Source organism: Xenopus tropicalis, chromosome 9 (assembly GCF_000004195.4).
Source record: "Xenopus tropicalis strain Nigerian chromosome 9, UCB_Xtro_10.0, whole genome shotgun sequence".
Classification (NCBI taxonomy): domain Eukaryota; kingdom Metazoa; phylum Chordata; class Amphibia; order Anura; family Pipidae; genus Xenopus; species Xenopus tropicalis.
In genome coordinates this window covers 65,975,878-65,996,933 of record NC_030685.2, presented here as the reverse complement: position 1 = coordinate 65,996,933, position 21,056 = coordinate 65,975,878, and the positions used below count along the sequence as shown (strand labels likewise).

General features: G+C 37.9%; 1 protein-coding gene across 1 annotated transcript in view; it reads left to right on the top strand.

The window, feature by feature from the left end:
• The window catches only part of pde11a (phosphodiesterase 11A), a 255,900-nt gene that overhangs the window by 223,508 nt on the left and 11,336 nt on the right, over positions 1-21,056 (top strand). Inside the window, exons 16-19 of the mRNA XM_002934600.4 lie at positions 4,342-4,419; positions 6,484-6,547; positions 10,843-10,917; positions 11,917-12,000. Coding sequence (XP_002934646.1) covers positions 4,342-4,419; positions 6,484-6,547; positions 10,843-10,917; positions 11,917-12,000 — 301 coding nt within the window. The remainder of the gene's footprint in view (positions 1-4,341; positions 4,420-6,483; positions 6,548-10,842; positions 10,918-11,916; positions 12,001-21,056) is intronic.

Sequence of the window (21,056 nt, the reverse complement as noted above, 5' to 3'; positions counted from 1 at the left end):
TCTTGTGTATTATATATATACATATATATACCCATCTCAAATTACAGAGAAAAATTGGAAAAATCTAAACTATCGTTAACACAGAATTCCAGTCTGCATTATCAACATTAACTAAGACAAATATATAATGTACATATCACTAAAACAATGCTAAATGACTGGATCTGGGTTCTGTATGCTTCAAAACTGTCAAGTGTATTATGTCAGTGCTCTATAATTAATGGATAATGAAAATAGTAATAGATGCCCCTTGGAATCAGTATGACAGGGATAAAATGATTCTTTTTATATACATGCAGTGAGCATTTTGTTAAAAAGATTTTATAAAAAAGCGGAGCACTGGATAGCTGGTAAAATCAGACTTTTATTTCCATCATTTAAAATTAAATATAGACCAGAGCATATTCATCCCTTGGCTTAACGCGTTTCGTGGATAAAACACCACTTCCTCAGAAGCCCAAGTGAGCATTTTGTTGGCTTCACTAAGGGGGCATCACACACCTATAAAAGGGGCAAGATATTTAAGTCTTTAGACTTGTACTTAGCCATTGTGATAACAAAGTGTTGCCTTGATGGCGACAAAGTCAAAGAATGTGTTCCAACAACTTGCAGCACCTTCAAAGGTAACACTTGGAAAACACCGTAAATATGCCTCTGATGTGCCGTATATAATATTCCAGGGACAATTTTAGCTGCTGCATGAAAAAAGTTCTACAGTAGTTTTGCCGTTCAGGAAAAGAATCTTTATGGTTCCTACTCAGCACCTATAAAATATTGCTAATACCTGTCCCAGAACAGCGGGGATGTAAGTGAGCGTTAATACATACTTATATACAACATGTTTCTTCTTCTGCCTGGTTTATTTTGACCTGTAAAGTGCCATAAATGTCATTAGAATAACAGTACATCTTGAAGAAGAGCTTCACCTTAAATGAACATTAAGGGGCAGATTTATCCTCATTTGTTACAGATCTATTAGTTTCAATCAGTCAATAATGACTTGGGGATCTATTACAAAATAATGAATTCAATCTTTGTTAAAATTGGAAATCCACCCAAACTTAAGCATCCTCCAAATACCACAATTTCCTGCATGTGATGGCAATAAGGAAAGGAACATCACAGTGCAATGCATTGTGGGTTATGTAGTTCCTGCATGTTGTCTGTAAGCTGTGGGGAAGTCAATGAAACTTGTAACATTAGTGTTTTAGTTCCTCCTCCTCTGTCAGGATTTTAAATGATGCAAAAAGAGATGAACAGTTTTGTAGTTGGATTTCAGCATATAAAAATGGTATTTATTCATTATGTTTTATGGTACAGATTACAGTGATAGGTATATTAGGGGTTTCTGTTTTGTGTGGGGCTCTTTAACAAATGTTTAATTTGGAAGCCAGACTTCTCATTAAATATTACTCTGTAGGAAGAACTTTTTTTAAATATTGCCCAATATCTGTCATTGTTGTGTAGCTCTGAGATATTTAATCCCTGGAAGGCTTGGATGTTTATCTGATCAACCCCCTTAGTGCTGTATATGTAACTGATACGCTTATTTGATTGATTTAATCATAATTCTATCAAAGGTCAGATAGTAATCTGGGAAATTTACATGATAGTTTTTCAAATTTCTCTTTTTATTTTGGCTTATTTTCTAATTTCGCTTTTGTCTTATTTCCAAATTCCTCTTTTTCTTTCGACTTATTCTGTACCTCTCTACAGATATAAGGAGGAATAAGAGAGGGTCTGAATAAAGATATGTAATACAATTAAAAAAAAAAATCAATCAATCATAAAAGGAAAACTCCCAAGAGAAATATATTTTAGAATTCATGGTGACATACTCTGTTTTGTATAAATTAAGAAATTGACAAAAATCACACACATATATAAAAAAATTTAAAAAAATTATTATTCTTTTATACTATAAAACTTTTCCTATGTAACCGTGATTGTGTTTCGAGGCAACAGTGACACGTGCAGTATAGAGACAGAAGAGTCTGGTGAAACTGGTGTTTTTTGGTTGCCTTAAAATGAGTGATTGTAAATAATTACTTTTAAATGACCACGTATAATTGAAATTAACCTGTGTCATTACGTGCCCTTTTCTAATGCTCAACTTGAAATTGTCAGCAGAGGTATATCTCAGGCCGGTGGCTGTACAAGAAAAATGGCAGATATTGTCTTTTTTTCCTAGCAAAAGTTCACACAATTGATTTTGTCCAGCGGGGACTATAACCCTTATAATGTAATTACAGGTCTGTGTCATATTTAGCACCAGTATTCTAATGTGATGCTCATTGTTGACCTTATTCCCAGAGTTTTTTCTGCATGACTAAAAGACTACATCGTGGTTATCAGGACTGGTTTCGCAAATATCTATATCATATCTATACTGAGCAGAAAGATTACATAAACCTTACCAAACAGCAATTTACTGGCCTCCTTGCTACCTTTTAAAGTTAGCCCACATTGTGCATTAGCCACGTGGAATGACATTTGCTAACGCTGATCCTGTATCCCAGTACACTCAGGACATGGTGTTTTCCGGATAGGGGATCTTTCCATAATTTGGATGTCCATACCTTACTTCAAAAAATTGTTGAAATATTAAATAAACCCAATAGGATTCTTCAGCCTCAAATAAATAAGGATTAATTAGTTGGGATCAAGTACAAGGTACTGTTTTATTATTACAGAGAAAAAGATAAATCATACTTCTATTATAATTACTGATAGGGATAGATAAAGAAGAGGGAGTCCTGGTTAATGAATAAAGGATAAGGTCCAACATGAGAAATACATTTTTGGCAAGAGGGCTGTAGGATGGACAGGACATATCTGTCATTAAAATGAAGTATGTAAAACATTTATTAGCCTATTTAATTATATATCATTTGTGCTTAAACCAATAAAGTTTTATGATAAGGTTTCGCCTTTCAGGTTAGGGGCCCCGGCAGATGTCATTTTATTCTTGCCCTAAATCAAGCCAAGTCACTTGTGACATGCCCAAGTGTTTGACGTGTTTCATCTTCATCATGTTTCATTTCTATTGTCATTATCATCAACTGATTAATGCTTAAACTAACTAAGGCGCTTGGATGAGTGGTGAGACTTTTTCAGGAATACTCGAAGTCCAGTTGCTTTAGACTCTCCACAAGATAATGTATATCATGAATGAATGAATGAATGAAAACCTTAATGAACATCATCATCATCATCATCAATATCATCAATTTATAAAGTACCAGTAATTTACAATGTACTTTACAAAAATTAATAGCGAACATGGGTATTACAATACATATTTATGTCTCAGTGATGGGGAAATTAGATTTGCTCATCATAAAGTTGCCCCTACAAGTCCCTAAGGGGTCAAATTTCAAAAAAGTTGCATGATTAATATTAACTGAAACTAGAATATCCAAGGTAATATATAAATGTTATTCCCAAATCTTGCTCCTATCTGGGATCTTAGGTTTATCTTTGAGAGCAAATAGGTTTTATCGCCAAATCGTACCCACATAAACCCTCAGGCTGAGCCTTTCCTGGCAATGCTTTAGCCCCCAGGGAGGAATAGTCATACTGTGACTGAATAAAGACATATATCCATCAGGTTAAACCATCTCAAAATATGCTGTTCATTTATCCAGAAGAAGGAGCAGGAAACCTCCAGCAGGCCAGCTGCCAATTCTGCCTCACAGGGGAGAAAAGATTCTGCCCTGGAGCCAAAATGGCAATCAAATTGCTCCCTCAACAATTACCACTGACTGTTTATAAATCATAATTATTTATGGTCTTTTCCTCTAAAAACACATCCAACCTGTTTTCAAAGCCACCATAGAATCAATCATTGCCCTTACTTTTGCAGTAAAGAAACCTTGCTGATGGTGGAATCTCCTTTCCAACCATCACCTACACAGTTATGATCCTATTTTTTTTAATGTTTGAACTTGAAACAAATATATATTTCTATTTTCACTTTGTTATTATAGTTCATTATTTTTATTTCATGTTAATGTTACTATGTGCCTATAAAAGGATTTTCACTTCACTTAGATGTATGGTATAGATCATACTTTGCTGGCAGAGGAAGAGTTAAGATGTTCATTGTTATATTTAGAAGAACAGCAATTTCTTTCCTTGTACAAAAATGCATGTCACGCTATCTCCAGAGAGAGACTGGTTCTGTTATATCAAGGCAGGAGCCTGATCCATCTTGATAAATTGTCATGATAACATTGTCAGGTGCAAGTGGCAAGCAAATCTCTTAACATCACATCCTATAAAAAATTCTATTTTTACGTTTCTGATCCCATTAACCTGCACGTACTTTCTGTTTTTCAGAAGAAGAAATGAGTTTTTTGAACTGGTCAATAAAGGAGACTACAACTGGAATGTTAAATCTCACAGGGTTATATTCCGGTAAGGAAAAATAATGCCTATATCTGGCTCTTTCTTCCTCTTTGTATATTGTACAGCAGCAGATGGGCAGGGCATTAGTATTGGTACAGCGGCGTGTCATTTCATAATGTCTAGTAAAGATGGAAGTCATCACAGTGCATCAAGGTCGCCGCTGCTTTGAGCTTGGAATAAACATCAATAAAAGATAAATGTGTCAGATCTGAAGCAAACATTGGTAAAGGTGTTTCTGTCTGGAAGCACGGCCTGCTCGGTGATCATGACATCTTATGAAATAGTAGAAGATGATATAGCATTTGACATAAGGGAGTTAGCCAAGCACTGGGCGTCTGTGGCAGAGTTGCCTTTATTACTGTATTCCTATGCTCTAAATCCCACCCTTAGAACTGGATTCTTCATGTAAACCTGCTTCATCTATGGTTCAGTTGAGCAGACCAATTCAAGAATTTGACATAAATGAGAACACTTGTATCAAGAGCCACTATACCTTCATTGACACCATGTGACAGATAGATAGGTAGATAGACAGATAGATAGATAGATAGATAGATAGATAGATAGATAGATAGATAGATAGATAGATAGATAGCCAATTCCAGGTTATATATTGGTCAAGCAGGCTGTTGTTTTGACTCATACACATGCCAATAAGCAACTGACTCATTCTGGGAAATGTCTGGTAACTGAATACTTCAAACGTAGCATAAATCGTAATGATCCCTGTGTTTTTATTTCGTTTGTAGAAGGAGACAATGTACAACTAAGGCAAAACAGGCATGTTCCTGAAAAAAACATTCAGCCGGGATATTTTAGGTTTTCTCTACCCAATAAATCAAACATACAGAGAAAGCTTAAAAGGCATACCTTTTTAGCAAAGTGGCATTGGGCAGGTCACAGTGCCAATCATTGCTAAGCCTACAGTATATTAGACGTAAGTTGTATAGCTATAACCTTCCTTCTAAGCTTTTGTAGCTATCCCCTTAACAAGAAACCAGTCGGAATCATAGCCTAACAGTCCTGAAGGCATGGCCTGATGTCACAGAGTGCACAACCGGTGGAAAGTAGCTTGTAATGAAGCACCCCAATATTGCCATTAATAGCAACATAATTGGTGTTAAAATTTCTTTAGGACAAGGTTGGACTGGCCCAGTGGGACACCAGGAAAAAACCCAGTGGGCCCCACCAACCAATGTCCATTCTCTGCTACAAGCCAGATGCTACTCCCCACCCCTCTGCATGTAAGAGGAACATATAACACGGCCGGGGGTTTAGGTGTGGCTGGCAGCATGTTTTGCTACTGGGGTTCGGGGCCCATCAAGTGGGCCCCAGACATCCCTGTCCTGATGCTGCTTTAGGGCCATCAGTCTGGACAGATTGTGGTGCGAAAATGTATACTTGATGTTTCTGCGTAATACATGCTATTTTGCAGGCTGAAAGTCTGGGTGTTGCATTGTAGGTAAAAAAACATGGCAGACTGCATGCAATTTTTGCTTTTTTAAATGTGTAATGTAACAAAGTAGGTTATTTTATGAACAGGTACTTTTCTGCCTGTATAGGGAAGTGTAATTAAACTCCCTTATGAGTAGAGAAGCAGTTCTGTCTTGCTTTATGGCTGATATTCTTGCAAGCTACTTTTATACTAAAGCATTCAGGCCTTGTGGTTAGAAATCCTATCCCAAAGCCAATCATCACCTCACTGCAGGACCTAAAGCCCTTACTAGTATTAAAAAAGGCTTGGCAAAACAAGGGAAGTAACTAGAATAAATATTAATATACGTAGCCCAGCACTAATTAAAAGTGAATAAAAAATAGAAAATAAATATTAAAATAAAGTAATTTAGCTGGCTTATAGTATGCACTCCAATGGCTAGGCACAAATGCTTTTGAATTTAGAGACAGTATCCCTTTAATTTAAATTAAATATGCTGCTTTTTTTCTTGTTTTGTCTCTCTCAGATAGTAATAATTCTAAGGATCACCTGTACAGTTGTGTATAAATGACTAAATGTGTGTGCTGGGGACTGGGGTAATCATGGCTTCCCTGCTTTGATCAATCTTTTTCTTTTAGATCAATGTTAATGACAGCATGTGACCTTGGAGCTGCAACCAAACCATGGGAGATTTCCAGACAGGCAAGTGTTGATTTATAGCAGGGCAGGGGAAGAACATGCTGATAGAACAATATTACAAGGGCTACCATGACTTACAAAAACCCAAGCAGGAGATGTAACCTTTTTTGATGCTGGAAATGTTCATGAAATATTGCCAAAAGGTGGCTCTTGGACCTGGAATTCCCAAGCAAGTGAGGCTGTCTGGGGAGAAGCCATTTAATGTTGGATTTGATATATTTGCCCTCTGAGTGAATATGCCTATCTGAGCATTACTGTTTTCATGCAACCGTATCTTTAAGGAAACAAAAAGTGAAAATTGCCTAGGAATCATCTCTGATTTCTTTTCAGTAGAGAATTAGATTTCTTACATATTTGCTTTTGGTGTATACAAGTCATGGTGGCTCATTTAAAAACAGTGAGGCAAGGGGCAAAGTGCAAAGACAGGCCCAACATATTGCACCCTAAGGAGCAATTCTTCTGGCTTCTGGAAGGGCGAGCAAAGACTTGGGCCTTACTGTGTGGGCATCTCTGCATACAGGAGGGCTAGAGGTGGGTGCTGCATGGATTTGGAATGCCCCAGGCTTGCTCATATTTTGAATGGTACAGCTGGGGAGCACTGTGGTACATATGTTCTGGGAGTTCTCTGTATTATGACTGCCTATGCCCATTTAGAGAGTGGATTGGTGCAGTGGGATCATTTTAGTGACATTTAAAGGAGAAGTAGGCATGTCATGGCATTTAGGTGTTCAGAGCTTGGACATTTAAAAATGGGACACCAACCTTACATAGATGTGTTGCTTCTGGCACATATTGCTGAACTACAGAATCTTCCTACAGTAATATTAATAGATATAATCATATTAAAGCCTCTTATGGTAAGTATTCCAAAGCTTATTACATATGTGAGAAAGTCCCCCAGTGAGAGTCATTGTGCTGTGCAGGGGGCACCTAGGCACCCCCCCCCCCGCCCCCTAACTTGCTGCAGAACGCAACATTCTCCAGGACACAAGTGTTTGTTAAAGGAAAACTATACCCCCAGAATAAATACTTAACCAACAGATAGTTTATATTATCTTAAGGGAACTAATAAAGAATCTCACCAAACTGAAAGATATATATCAGTAAATATTACCCTTTACATCCGTTCCCTTGAGCCACCATTTAGTGATGGGCTGTGTGCTCCCTCAGAGATCACATGACCAGAAATAATGCAGCTCTAACTGTAACAGGAAGTAGTGTGGGAGTAAAAAACAGAACTCTGTCCATTCATTGGCTGATGTGGCCTAGCATGTATATGTGCCTTGGCTTGTTTGTGTGCACTGTGAATCCTATGATCCCAGGAGGCGGGCCTTAATTCTTATAATGGCAGTTTTCTATTTAGGATTACCCAATGGCACATACTGCTAAAAAAGTATATTTTTATGTAAATGGTTTATGTAGATGAAGCAGGTTTTTACATATGCGCTTGTTTATGATATATATTTGTATAGAGACCAACATAGTTTGGGGGTATAGTTTTCCTTTTAGTAAGATTAAAGAGCCACACTCTAGTGCCCCCTAGCTCTCTAGCACTTGTGCCCCAAGGACAGGTAAATAAACCCTACAGGTGAGCAATTGTGAGCACTTTTCAGAAGCAAAACTCCCAACAGAACTATTTTGGTCCAAAAAAAAATACTCGCATACCTTTGCTTGTGCTTGCATTGTATGTGGCATTAGCCTTACAGCTGGCCATACATGCACCAACAAATTGTTGTCCTGGTAATTTTCATACCATGGTGATCGGATCGGACAGGTTAGAAAATTTTGGTTGGATAATGATATAATCTGGGCACAATAATGTATTGTGTATCTGACAATATACTTAGGGGGACCTATAATGCACTTCCTGGACATCACTTTCATACAGTTGTTGCAGCCAACTATTTCATGTGTAGCCACGGGGGCAGCCATTCAAGTTGGATAAAAGAAGAAAGGGTACAGGTTACATAGCAGGTAACAGATAAGCTCTATAGAATATAATGGTGTTTTATCTATTATCTGCTATGTAACCTGTGCCTTATTTGAATCACTGCCCCCATGGCTACAGAGCAGCATTCTTTATATAAACTATAGTAGTGTTTCTGAAGCAAATACACCAGTTGTACCAGTGCAGGGCAACAGTGCATTATACTGTAATTACTTTTATACAGTAATTTTTTGCATCTTCAGCCTTGTATCTATACAGGGATCATTGAAAAACAGACTTTAGCTTCTTAATACCAAAGGTGAATATGGTGCTCCCTCCCTCGTTCCCTGGGTACAAGTTTTCTGTTCTTTGGCCGTGAGTGGAAATGATAGCTATAAACTGGCATTGAATGTGCCAGTACCTTCCTGTTACAGAGAAGGTCATATCCAATCGGATTGTAATCTCCTGCTCCTTGTTATGAAGCAGAAGGAAGGAAAAATAGAGAGTTTACACAAGGAACGCACTGATGCAAAACACTCAGCGATGTTATATCAAATGAGCAATAAATTTGTTTGCTTCTGTTCTGATGTAATTGCTATTAAAGAGTATAATCGGGTAGTAAGAGGAAGAAAATCCTTATTTCCCTGGAATGCTATGCTTGTCCAATTATATCCCAGCAATCAATTAATAAAAGGCAGTTACACGACTCCCCTCATGAGCTGTGCCATTTAGCTGCTTTCACTCATACAATGAATAAAACCACATTTTTTTGCAAAATTTCATCCTGCTATCACATTATTGTATTCTGTATCTCAGTTCTAAATGATACACGTAGCTTGTCATTACTTGCCATGCTGCCTTTGAAGCTCAGAATCGGAGATTGGGCCCTGTGACCCTTCAGCGGCTCATTTTATAGCAGCAGGAGGATTTAACAGACTTAAAAATTAGATTCTATAGCTTTTGGTGTTCACAGATCCTTCGCTGTCTCGTTCTTTCTTTTTCTTTATACATTTGTCCCTGAGGAAGGTCATACGGAGGTAGTGGAAACATTGGACATCACATAAAAACCTTTGGTTTATTTAAAAGGAACACTTTTACTTTTTATAATGCCTGAAACACCTTGAGCAATAGAATGTGACTCCTACTCCAATATATCTATAAATAATGGCTGTTATTGGCTGTTAAAGCTACTGTACCTAAATTCTAGGGCTAAGATGTCCTGCACAGGATTACCGCAGTCCCGCACTCTGCACAAGGGCCCTTTAAATTTTTGTATGGCATCATAGTTTTAATATAATCTGGTCCTCAAATATGCAGAAAGACAAATTATTGGTCAATTGCATATAAACGGTTGCATATTATACTTGGGAGCCAATAGTACAAGGATTTGGTTTTAATAAATAATATGCATGAAAATCCTTATACTCTTTGAACATATTCCCCCAAATGTAATAAAAGACACTAAGCTTACCCAGGAGCAGTTACCCATAGCAACCAATAAGATGTTTGTATGAAGCAGGTGACCAGTATATGCTACCTTCTGATTGGTTGCTATTGGTAACTGCTCCTGGGCAAACTAAGTGCCTTTTTTTACATAGCCCTCATAAATGGAAGCTGCTATAGCAGAAAAGAAGATGGAGAGCTACTGTGGTCATATTCAGAGGTGCAGATCTTCCCTGCTAAAGAGCTGTGGTTGCCTTAGTCCTCCTTTAGGGGAAAATACACAAAGCCTGAGCACAAAAGAATAATGCCTTCCTAATATGGCTGTTAGTGTTAGTTTTGACACGTTTTGTCCTATTTGTCCTTTATATATATTTTTTTTTCATTGCACCTCCATTATTCCCTGAAAACAAGTTTTTAGTTATCTAAGATTATTCAAATGCGGTTGCTCACACAGTTATCTACGCAGTATGATTTTTGATGGAAAAAATGAACCAACGGAACAAAAAAAAAAACACTGTTAAGATGCAAACTAAATTGGATGCTCTAACCTTTCCTTTATAACGCGTCCCATCTTTCAGGGAGCTTGTATTCTTGCATTATGGAGATACCTCCGGCACTGTCACACATTGACATTGATGAATACGTTCCTGCATAGTTTTTAAATTTGAAGGCTTTCCACTCATTCAGTCAAATGTCTTCCTTGGCCATGACATCCTGAGGGTAATACGAACGAGCAGAATGAATACTGATTAGCAGGCGGGGAAGGATCGAGCAGAAAATGACTCCGTCACGCACATTTATATATTGTGGAGAAACTTTGGAGGGAGGATACAAGTGAAAGTCACATTATTTGACAGATGAGGAGACCATGGAGGTTATATAAACGACAACATCAAACTACATCTCAAAGTGCCATCTTGTGTTTTAGGTGGCTGAGTTGGTAACCAGCGAGTTCTTCGAACAAGGAGATCGTGAACGATTAGAACTCAAAATGACACCTTCAGTAAGTTACATATATATATGAGATGGTCTTTTCCCCTTTATAACTTATAGCAGTATGGCATCAGCCAATAACCCCCCACAACCATATTTTCAGTATATGCTCTATATGTTTGTTGTAAATGCTTTCCAAAAAATGCAACTGAAATTAATATTCTGTAAATTAGCCTGGTGATGTCATCCTTTATAATCAGTCTTTAGTGATGTAATGTCTGTCACATGACTCACTGAAACTTGTGTTAAGGCCTAGTCACCATTAAGCCTCATGCTTATAATACTGCAACAATATTTAGCAATCAGCATAGACTTATACTAGTATTAAATATATACCTGCACATATAACCATTATGCTATGTGCAAATCATTAGCAGCTTCATACTGTGTAGTTTACTTATCAGATATTAGCCAAAAGGAATAGAGGAAGTTTAGTTTAAGAAGCTCAACATATATTGATTAAAAAAGTACAATTAAGGAAATATTTTCAAATGTATCCTTGCAAGTGCGAGAGTACACTAACAGTAGAGCAGTGGTGTTTTCTAGGGTCAGTTCAGTTCCAAGGACAAACATAGTTTCATACAGTGTATTCTGAAGGACATAGCTCTTCTTGACATGATAAGAGGACAAATTAAATGCCATCTCCTTGAGAATTTTAAAGAGTGGGTGTTTTCTGGATAGGCACCCAGTGGCACAGGGATTGGTACAGTTGCGCTTTGGGTTTGGATGCCATGTTTTGTTTTTTTTTACCTTCCTCTGGATCTGTTATAAGCCTGAGATTTTGAAAGATTCCATTGTGTTACTGATCGATTCCCTTGTGCTGCAAAGGGATATCTATAAAATATGGGCCCATGGTGAAGCCTTAGGACACTGAAAATCTGTGCTAAATGACATTGGAATTGATGGGGGTTGCCTGTTGGACAACTGCAAAATTAATAGGTTTTGAATTATTGCTGCAGAAAAATGAGGCCCTGCACAACTTAATGTGTGATTTCTTTCCTGTACCCAGGCCATTTTTGATCGTAATAGGAAAGATGAGCTTCCTCGATTACAACTTGAATGGATTGACAACATTTGTTTTCCTCTGTATGAGGTAAGGGATAATGTATCCAATGTGCTAGGACCAATAACATTTATTTTCTACTTAACTTAGGTGAGACACATGTAGTGTATAAGCATTTCCTATAGTTCTGAAATTGTAGTGGAATATAGCAAAGCGAGCCTTCAGGGAAGTGAATGATACATGAAAGCCTGGGGAGTAAGTGGATCTGTGGTGCCCAGTGACTTCTAGTTATGGTCAAAGTCCCGAGTAAAGGCTTACCTTATTGATTAGGGGAAATAACTGCTGTATTCCATGAACCATGGTGTACTCCTTACTTACTATCAACATTCTGTATCTGTCTAAAATGGTACTTTGTGCTCTGTATACTAATATTCTGTTGGTGTGGGTTGTGTGATGATATGTCATCTTCCCTGATTGTAGGTCTTTAACCTAAACTTGATCCATCTCATTGACTGAAACCTCACAAGTTGCTATTCACTTTCCACACAATGTAGCTTCCCACCCTGTTGTTGTGACCTTTGGATCAGTCCAATATTACCTACCTCAAGGTGGCCATATCAGGCAATGTTCTGCTCATTTGGCAATGAACGCCAAACAAGCAGATCTTTCAATGTATGACCAGCTTAACATTCTAGCCTGTTTTTCTAATACCCAGTTAAAGATTTCAATCGGGTTATTAAACATCAATCACCTGGTTCTTCTTTGTGGCTATATAAATCAAAGTTAAACTGAGGTAGCAAACCAGTACTGTGAGAACAATACCATATCATCTTCAGCTACAGCAGTCAAGAGATGGCCAAATCTGATCATCATTTGTAATCCTCCATTGCAAATATGGCTGCACAAGAGCATCATGCTACATTATCTACTGCCCTTCCAGTAAGAGTGCTTGGCCTTAAAACTATGGCCAGTATCATTGAAGCATGTAATTAGTATTGATTTGAATCAAAGTATAAAACAGCATAAACATGGTATTATTTGTCAACTTTGCTAATCTTAAATATTCACATTCCTCAAAGGGAGCCACAGTGTATGTGCATGATTATTTCCCTTCCTATTAAATTCTTTTAATAAAGCAATATTCTAGTTTGATCTTGGCTTCTGTACATTGCAAGACTAGTTTTACAAGAGATTTCTTTTAATTATCATGGACATGGAAATGAGCATAGCGTGCGGGGAGCCTTAAATGCCTACGCTCTGGATTCAGGCTAGTTTGGGTTGTACAGTTGCACCGCTGACCCCTAGCAGGATCTCCTAAGGGAATGCACTGATGTCTGTCATTCCGTCTTGCTGCAGCCTCTGTACCATGCTGTGCAGCTATTAGTTTGATGTTCAGATAAAGAGGAAACGACACAGCAGTAGAACTTGAAAAGAGTGCTTTATATGCCTTTGGGGAAGCTAAAAGCTTGATGTCACAAGACGAAGCTGTGTAAGCCTACCTCCGACATAAAAAAGATGATTATCGCCCAGCTTACATCTACTCCAACTATTCACATCTCATCTGCCTCTCACTCTCACATAAAGGGAAATCAGAGCTAAAGTGCCAGTGGCTCCTATATAGGAAAAACTTTCTGTAAAACATCTCAATGTAGAGGTATTGCTCCCTCAGACTAACTTTTGTTAAATATATGTTGCATTTTGAAAATATAAACAGTGTATTGTTATTAATCCTTGGTAATTGAATGTATTTTGGATAGAAGTGTTAACTTTTATTTGTGAATAACTAAGACAAGTATATTACGCCTTATTTTTCCGAAGATGTGATAAAGGGGAACAGGTGGCATTTATTGGGCATATATACAGCTATTACTGTATGTCCCATATGTCCCATATATCATTATACAGTGATTGGCTTTTGCTTGTAAACATACAGATACATTTTAGAGATTCTGTTTATGATACAATAAAGGTCAGCGCCACCGCAAAATGGCTTAGAACAGGCCTTAATGAGTTTTTTCTTTTATCCTATATTGTCTACCTTAACTTTGCCATATAAATAGTTAGCCTTTTGTCCTATTAGAGTTAACATGTCTGTTCAGTCTGGTTTCACATGGCAGCTGATGATGTTAGTGCATTGGTTGCCCCAGAGAGTGGTCACAGCCGATCTCTGGTGATGACCAAGGATGCAGGACTGAGTGATATAATTTGGAAATGCTAGGAGATAGATGTCACCTCTCAAGACATGTTCTCCCTATGGCTATTTAGCACATTACTTTACCATGCCTGATGTAACACGCTCATGGCTACAGCTCTTTCCAGACTCTGCTGAAAGTAGAAATGTCATGTAAGTCAGCCCCCAAACCAGAGCTCACTTTATGTCAAATGATTTTTTTCAGAGAAAATATTAGATACCTGTCTCTCAGCTGTCAATCATTATTCCTGTAGCTGAGTCCATAGGCCAAGCATTCCAGTTACATCCCCTTGTCTCTATCTCTTTCCCATACACTTATCTCCTGCCCTATGGAAAAAGGTGCAGAGCCCAGTGCTTTATGCATCAGCACTAAGGGGTATGATCTTGTGGCCCTGAGTGCTCTAACAGTTCTTACAGGACATTGTAAATGACCCCTATACTTTCCATAGTCTTGTTCCTCCTTAATTGCTCCTTACTTCTCCTTAATTGTCCTTAACTGTAATATCTGCCAGCTTATTATCCAGGAAGGATAGTGTTATGGCCTGAGGCCTTCTGAATTCAGAACCAAGGAGGAAGCCTTATTCAGTGAGTCCACAGTATCCAAGGGGTTAAGAAAGCTGAAATTCATATTCAGGCAAAAGATGATGGCAGGCAGCAATCAACATGGTCAGGAACAAAGCAGACCAGGGACCGGTATATCTAGTCAAAATAGTAATTTAAAGACTCCCAGGAGATTCACAGGAAAAAACTATATTTGTGCATTGAACCTGGGTCTCTGGCATCTTTTTATTTTGAATTTTCGTACCAAATCGCGACTTGATGACGTCACATGATGCTGCATCCCATAGCCGACATAATGTTGCGGTCATGGGTGTCGCCATCTTGGATCAGAAGTGGTGAACTCCTGACAGATGGAATCTGTAGTCCAGCAATCATATAGATAGATTCTTAAAATGACACTGCACAATAAAAACTGCCCCCCCAGCCAATGGTTGCCAGAACAGGAGGAAGGAAGGAGTGGTCTTCAGTCACCTGACCCCCTTCCCTCCTACCATGTTCTTCCAAACTTCCTGATCTTGCGTTTCCTTTGCTGAAGGAACATTTCAAAAATCATTTTGGAGCTTTTTTCAGGGAAATATAATAAGATTAAAATATGTGACTGTGATGCTGAGTGGGTTTTTGGCAATGGGGAGTGACCTAAAAGTGAGCGTGGCATATAAAGATTTTCAGTGCACTAAAGCCCCTTCCTTTGCCTATACAGGTATGGGACCTGTTATCCAGAATGCTCGGGACCTGGGGTTTTCCGGATAAGGGATCTTTCTGTAAACTGGATCTCCATAACTTAAGTCTGCTAAATATCATTTAAATATTGAATAAAGCCAATAGGCTTGTTTTACCTCCATTAAGGATTTATTATATCTTAGTTGGGATCAAGTACGGGTACTGTTTTATTATTACAGAGAAAAGGGAATCATTTAACCATTAAATAAACCCAATAGGGCTGTTCTGCCCCCCAATAAGGGGTAATTATATCTTAGTTGGAATCAAGTACAGGTACTGTTTTATTATTACAGAGAAAAGGGAATCATTTAACCATTAAATAAACCCAATAGGGCTGTTCTGCCCCCAATAAGGGGTAATTATATCTTAGTTGGAATCAAGTACAGGTACTGTTTTATTATTACAGAGAAAAGTGAATCATTTAACCATGAAATAAACCCAATAGGGCTGTTCTGCCCCCAATAAGGGGTAATTATATCTTAGTTGGGATCAAGTACAGGTACTGTTTTATTATTACAGAGAAAAGGGAATCATTTAACCATTAAATAAACCCAATAGGGCTGTTCTGCCCCCAATAAGGGGTAATTATATCTTAGTTGGGATCAAGTACAAGGTACTGTTTTATTATTATACAGAGAAAAAGGAAATCATTTCTAAAAATTAGAATTATTTGCTTAGAATGGAGTCTATGGGTGATGGCCTTTCCGTAATTCGAACTTTCTGGATAGCGGGTTTCCGGATAAGGGATCCCATACCTGTATTTCACTTTGGAAATTTGGCAACCTTAGCAATAAGATATTATTATTTTGACGACATTACCATTCTTCTTTTTTTAATCATCAGCAATCAAGCACAGATCACGTGACACTATATAATGTCCCCCTGAACATATAGAACTAGAATAGTAGAATTTTAATGTGTTCCTCAATGCCATATGATGGTTACAGGCATAATTAAACCATTTTTGTCTCTTGTTTCATCATAGCGCTCCCATAAAAAGTTAAAAAGCTGAAGAACGATAGCAAAATCAGACTAATGCCAACGTTGTAATGAAGCGACTGTTCTTACCAGAACAAAAAATCAGATTTCAGTGATTAATTGCACTATGTGGTGAGAATGCCACCAGCTAGTACAGTAATTATCTAGAAATTATGCTTCTTTTTTAACTAAACAAGCATGAAATTGCTATTTTGATATGTGCTCTCGTACATCAGCCAATAATAACATTAGACTTTCTTTGGGAAATCAGCTCATTTGGCAGTGTTAGAATGAGAATGGGTGCAATGTGTGGCACAGAAACAAACTGCTCCGATATAGCAGCCTTGAAGTATTACAAATAAGGAAGGGAAATAAGGGTTTATGCAGATAAAGGGCATATTTGGGTATTACACATTAGCAGATAATACAGGGAGCTACAGGAGAGCCATTTTAGGGTCAGGAAGGGTTTCATTTGTTGGAAATAAAAGGGGTTATTCATAACTGTCACTCAATACCTGGAACAACATTGCAGAACTGGCCATATCAATGACAGAACATTAAGCCAGTACTGTCAGTAATATATAGTATCAGTTAGGCTCTTCACATTACTAGTGTTCAACACTGGTATAGTATAATGGGTTGATCTTGAAATAAGATAAGATTTGTATCTTTTTTAAGCCAGGTAGGAAATCAACAAAACCAGAAAACAACAGAAATGCTATGTTCACATTGCAGGCATTGTTATAATTATAGCTAATGAACACAGTGGGCCTGAGCCAAGGATACCTACAGATTTCTCTAAAGGTGGCCAAACACGGGCCAATTGTAGCTGCAGATAGGTGATATTGGGAGAAGATCCGCTTGCTTGGCGACCTCGCCGAGCGAGCGGAACTTAACGTGTATGGCCACCTTTAGGCTTGTTTGTCCTCCTTGGGGACATTTGGGGCTGTATTTATTTACATTGGAGACAAACATGGTGGGTGATATTGCTCATAGTAACCAATCAGCAATAAGATTTGAACGGTCACCTACAAGCTAGAAAACAAAAGCAGATATCTGATTGGTTGCTGTGGGCAACAGCACCAATGATATTTGTGTCCAGTGTTAATAAATACGACCCTTAATGTATATGGTAATTTTCAGGTGTACAACTGCATGTTGATCACTATTTAGTTGCATGTATCTTAAGACTGTCGACTTAAAGGGGTTGTTCATCTTTAAATTAACCTTTAGTATGGTATGATGTAGAAAGTGCTAGTCTGAGAAAATTAGCATTTGGTCTTCATTTTATATTATTTGTGTTTTTTAAATTATTTTGCTTTTTGTTCAACAGCTCTTCAGTTGGGAATTTCGGCAGCTATCTGGTTGCTAGGTTCCAATTTAACCTAGCAACCAGGCAGCGGTTTGAAAGAGAATAGGAGAGGGACTGAATAGAAAGATAAGCAATAAAAAGTAACAATTACAATACAATTGTAGCCTCACAGAGGAACAGCGATTTGGCTGCTGGGGTCAGTGACCCCCACTAGAAAGCTGTAAAGAGTCACAACAGGAAGATAAACAATTCAAAAATTATAAAAAATGAATATCAATTAAAAAGTTGCAAAGAATAGGCCATTCTATAACATACTAAAAGTTATCTGAAGTTTCCTAGAGTGACCTACACAATAGGACCTTACAAAGTCTTGTTCTTATTCACAGGATCCTTGCTCCTGACCACGGTATATTTTGTATATACTTCTTCTGTACTGAAACCTCATTTGTCTCAGGTTTCCAGAACCATTTGCATCTGGATTTGGGAGCCGGAGGTTACCCACTGTGTCGTAAACAGTCTAACCTTGCTTTGTTTACATTTGGTTAAACACATAGGAGCAGATATAAAGCTATTACAATAAGTGCACATAACCTGACCATTAGGAGATCACCCCAAGAGCTACAAAAACACCACAATACATTATCTGTTCAGATTTGATTTATTTCTGCCACAAACTGTGCAGCTGAGTGCATAGTGTTAACACTGGGAGGTATTATGCAAAATGCAAAGGTTTTGTCATCAGTGGGAAAAAAAAGCATGCGAGAAGCAAAGAAAATGAAAAATAAAGTAGACAAGTTGAGATTGAAAAGACAGCTTAGAAAACAGACTGGGAAACTGTAAGACACATCTAAAAGATGATGAATGGATGACTATATCACCATTCTATTTTCAGGGAAGACAAATAGCAAAATATACTGCATCAGAAAGGGTCTAAAAACTATGATGGATTAAGCTCTTCAGCTTCAAAGGAGACTTAAACATATCTGAGTCTTCTAGCCTTCATAGCTACAGGCAGGTAAATCAGAGGTGGGGTGGGTAGCTTTGGATATGAGATTAATACCAGTGGAAGACTTTTCTTAAGAGGTTTGCTAACAGACGAATAGGGCATTGATTGCTTCTCAGTATAAATGTTGGAAAGAATAGGGTTTGTCAGCTCAGACGTAAAGACATAATATTTAGAAAGGTAAGGCTTGAACATAAAACCCTCTGTTATAAAATGAGGATACTGTTACTCCCAGTAGAGCAAACTGGAACAGTTTCATAAACTCCTTTTAGAGGGGATGTTCCATTAAAGTCCTCCATTGCACTTCTTCTACAGATTAAATTAGCCAAACCTCCAGATGCAGGAGACTCCTGTCTACCTATCCTACCTGGCTAACACAGGCTGATGTAACTGTTTTAGATAAAACCCTCTATTATAAAAGGTGGATACTATTATTCCCATTAGAGCAAGCTGGACCAGTTTCATGAACCCCTTTTAGAGAGGGTATCCCATAAAAGTCCCCCTTTGTACTTCCCTGCTCCAGATTAAATGACCCAAACCTATTTTAAGATGCAGGAGACTCCTGTTTTCCTATCCTTTTGCCTAAACCAGGCTGATATAACTGTTTAGGCACCAGTGGTCATTGGAGCATTTACTTACCTGCTAACCCTGGGGAAAGGGAAAGTTTATCAAATATTTAAGAATCATCTCATTTTAGAGGGTGTCTAAACACTGCTGCGCTGCACTGTTCAACCATTAGTTGGACTACATATTTAGAAAGGCTGTGTGGGCAGGGTTGCTTTAAGAATCATCCCTAATGTAGCTGCTATGTCTCCCAGCATGCTTTGAGCCTTGTTTTTATTTTAGTATTCTGGCCCACAGTCCAGCAACATTTGTGCAATTCATGGTTATGCAAAATATTAATAAAGGTTTTTGTTCCCTTCATGGTTTTGGGAACATGGACTAAATATATCGTAATCTTTGCAACTGGAAGAGTCAAGGTGCAAATAGTCAGCTCCTTGGGTTAGGCTATTGTGATTAGTCTCTCTACAGTACTGCAGAGACCAAAAGAGAACTTCTATAATGATTAATATAAGAAAAGAAATTCATTGCTTAAATAAACTCAAACCACGATGGGGTTAATAACAGACCTACCTTTTATATAACTTATTACCTGGATGTCCAGCCAATAATTAATGGGTAGGTTGCAATTCTTCTCCTTTTCATGGCAAAAGTTATAGTGCCTCCCACTTTGTATGCAAAGCACATTGCCCGACTGTTTAAATCACACGACTTTTATTGTGGAATAAAGTTCAGGAGGAGGCCAATAGATTTCTGGGCAAGACTTGTTAGAACAGCAGGTCTGTGAATTAAAACACTGAAGATCCATTCCTGGGACATGCACTGTAGGAGCTTAATCTTTTTCATAATATATGGATGGAGTCCGTAAGCCCCTTGAGTGTGATGCAAACTAATTTATTAGGAAAGATTTGTTGAAACCCGGCCAGTGCTGCAGAGATTGGAATATGGCTCAACCCTTGATATATAAATATGTTTCCTAGGGCAGACATTGTGATTCATTGAGTGCCTTTTCAACAATATGACAGATGCATACAAATACTGTATCGGAAGATATATGTGGGTTATACCCTGTGATGTTTTATAACTAAAGTAAGCTGGAGTAAGAATATAAAGCGGAAGGTTGCTTAATTATACAGGAACATTATCCAACATTTAAAGAGACACCTAAAGCCAAAACCTCTTCTATAGCTTTAGTTAAGTCTTTCCTTTATGTATCTTGTCCATCTGAATCTCTTCCTGTACAGAAAATGCTCAGCAACTGACACAGAAAAGGGCAAGTATTGTATCTCAGTATCTGCACCTGCAAATTTATTCATACGCTTTTATTTTTGTATTTCATTTATACACTTTTAGTCATCGTTTCATATGGTCCTTTGGAACACTAGTGCAATGTATTAAATTGTTTTGTTAGGCACTTTAGCAGTATACTGTATGTTGTACATAGGGGCACCCATATGTTTTATGAGTGAAGTTAACCAAAAATGTACTATATGTTCCTGGCTCTGTGTCTATTATATTATAAACGAGTCCTCCTACATAGCATAAAGGATGTCACCTCCAGCAAGAAAAAAAGAACAGATGATTATTTGGCAAGACGCTTAGATTAAGTCTACAAGATTTTTCTCCTGAGATGCATTAAACCACACATATTTTAAACCACCAGGTAAAGAGGCAGGGTGGCTTTAAGGTACCAGTGGGCCCAGGGCAATTTGTGGAGCCTGCTCCAATAAATGTCTTACAGGACTACCCTAAAGCAGGGGAACTTAAGTACAGTAGGGCAGGAAATACTGAGAAAAGTCTGTGCTTACTGATATAGACTT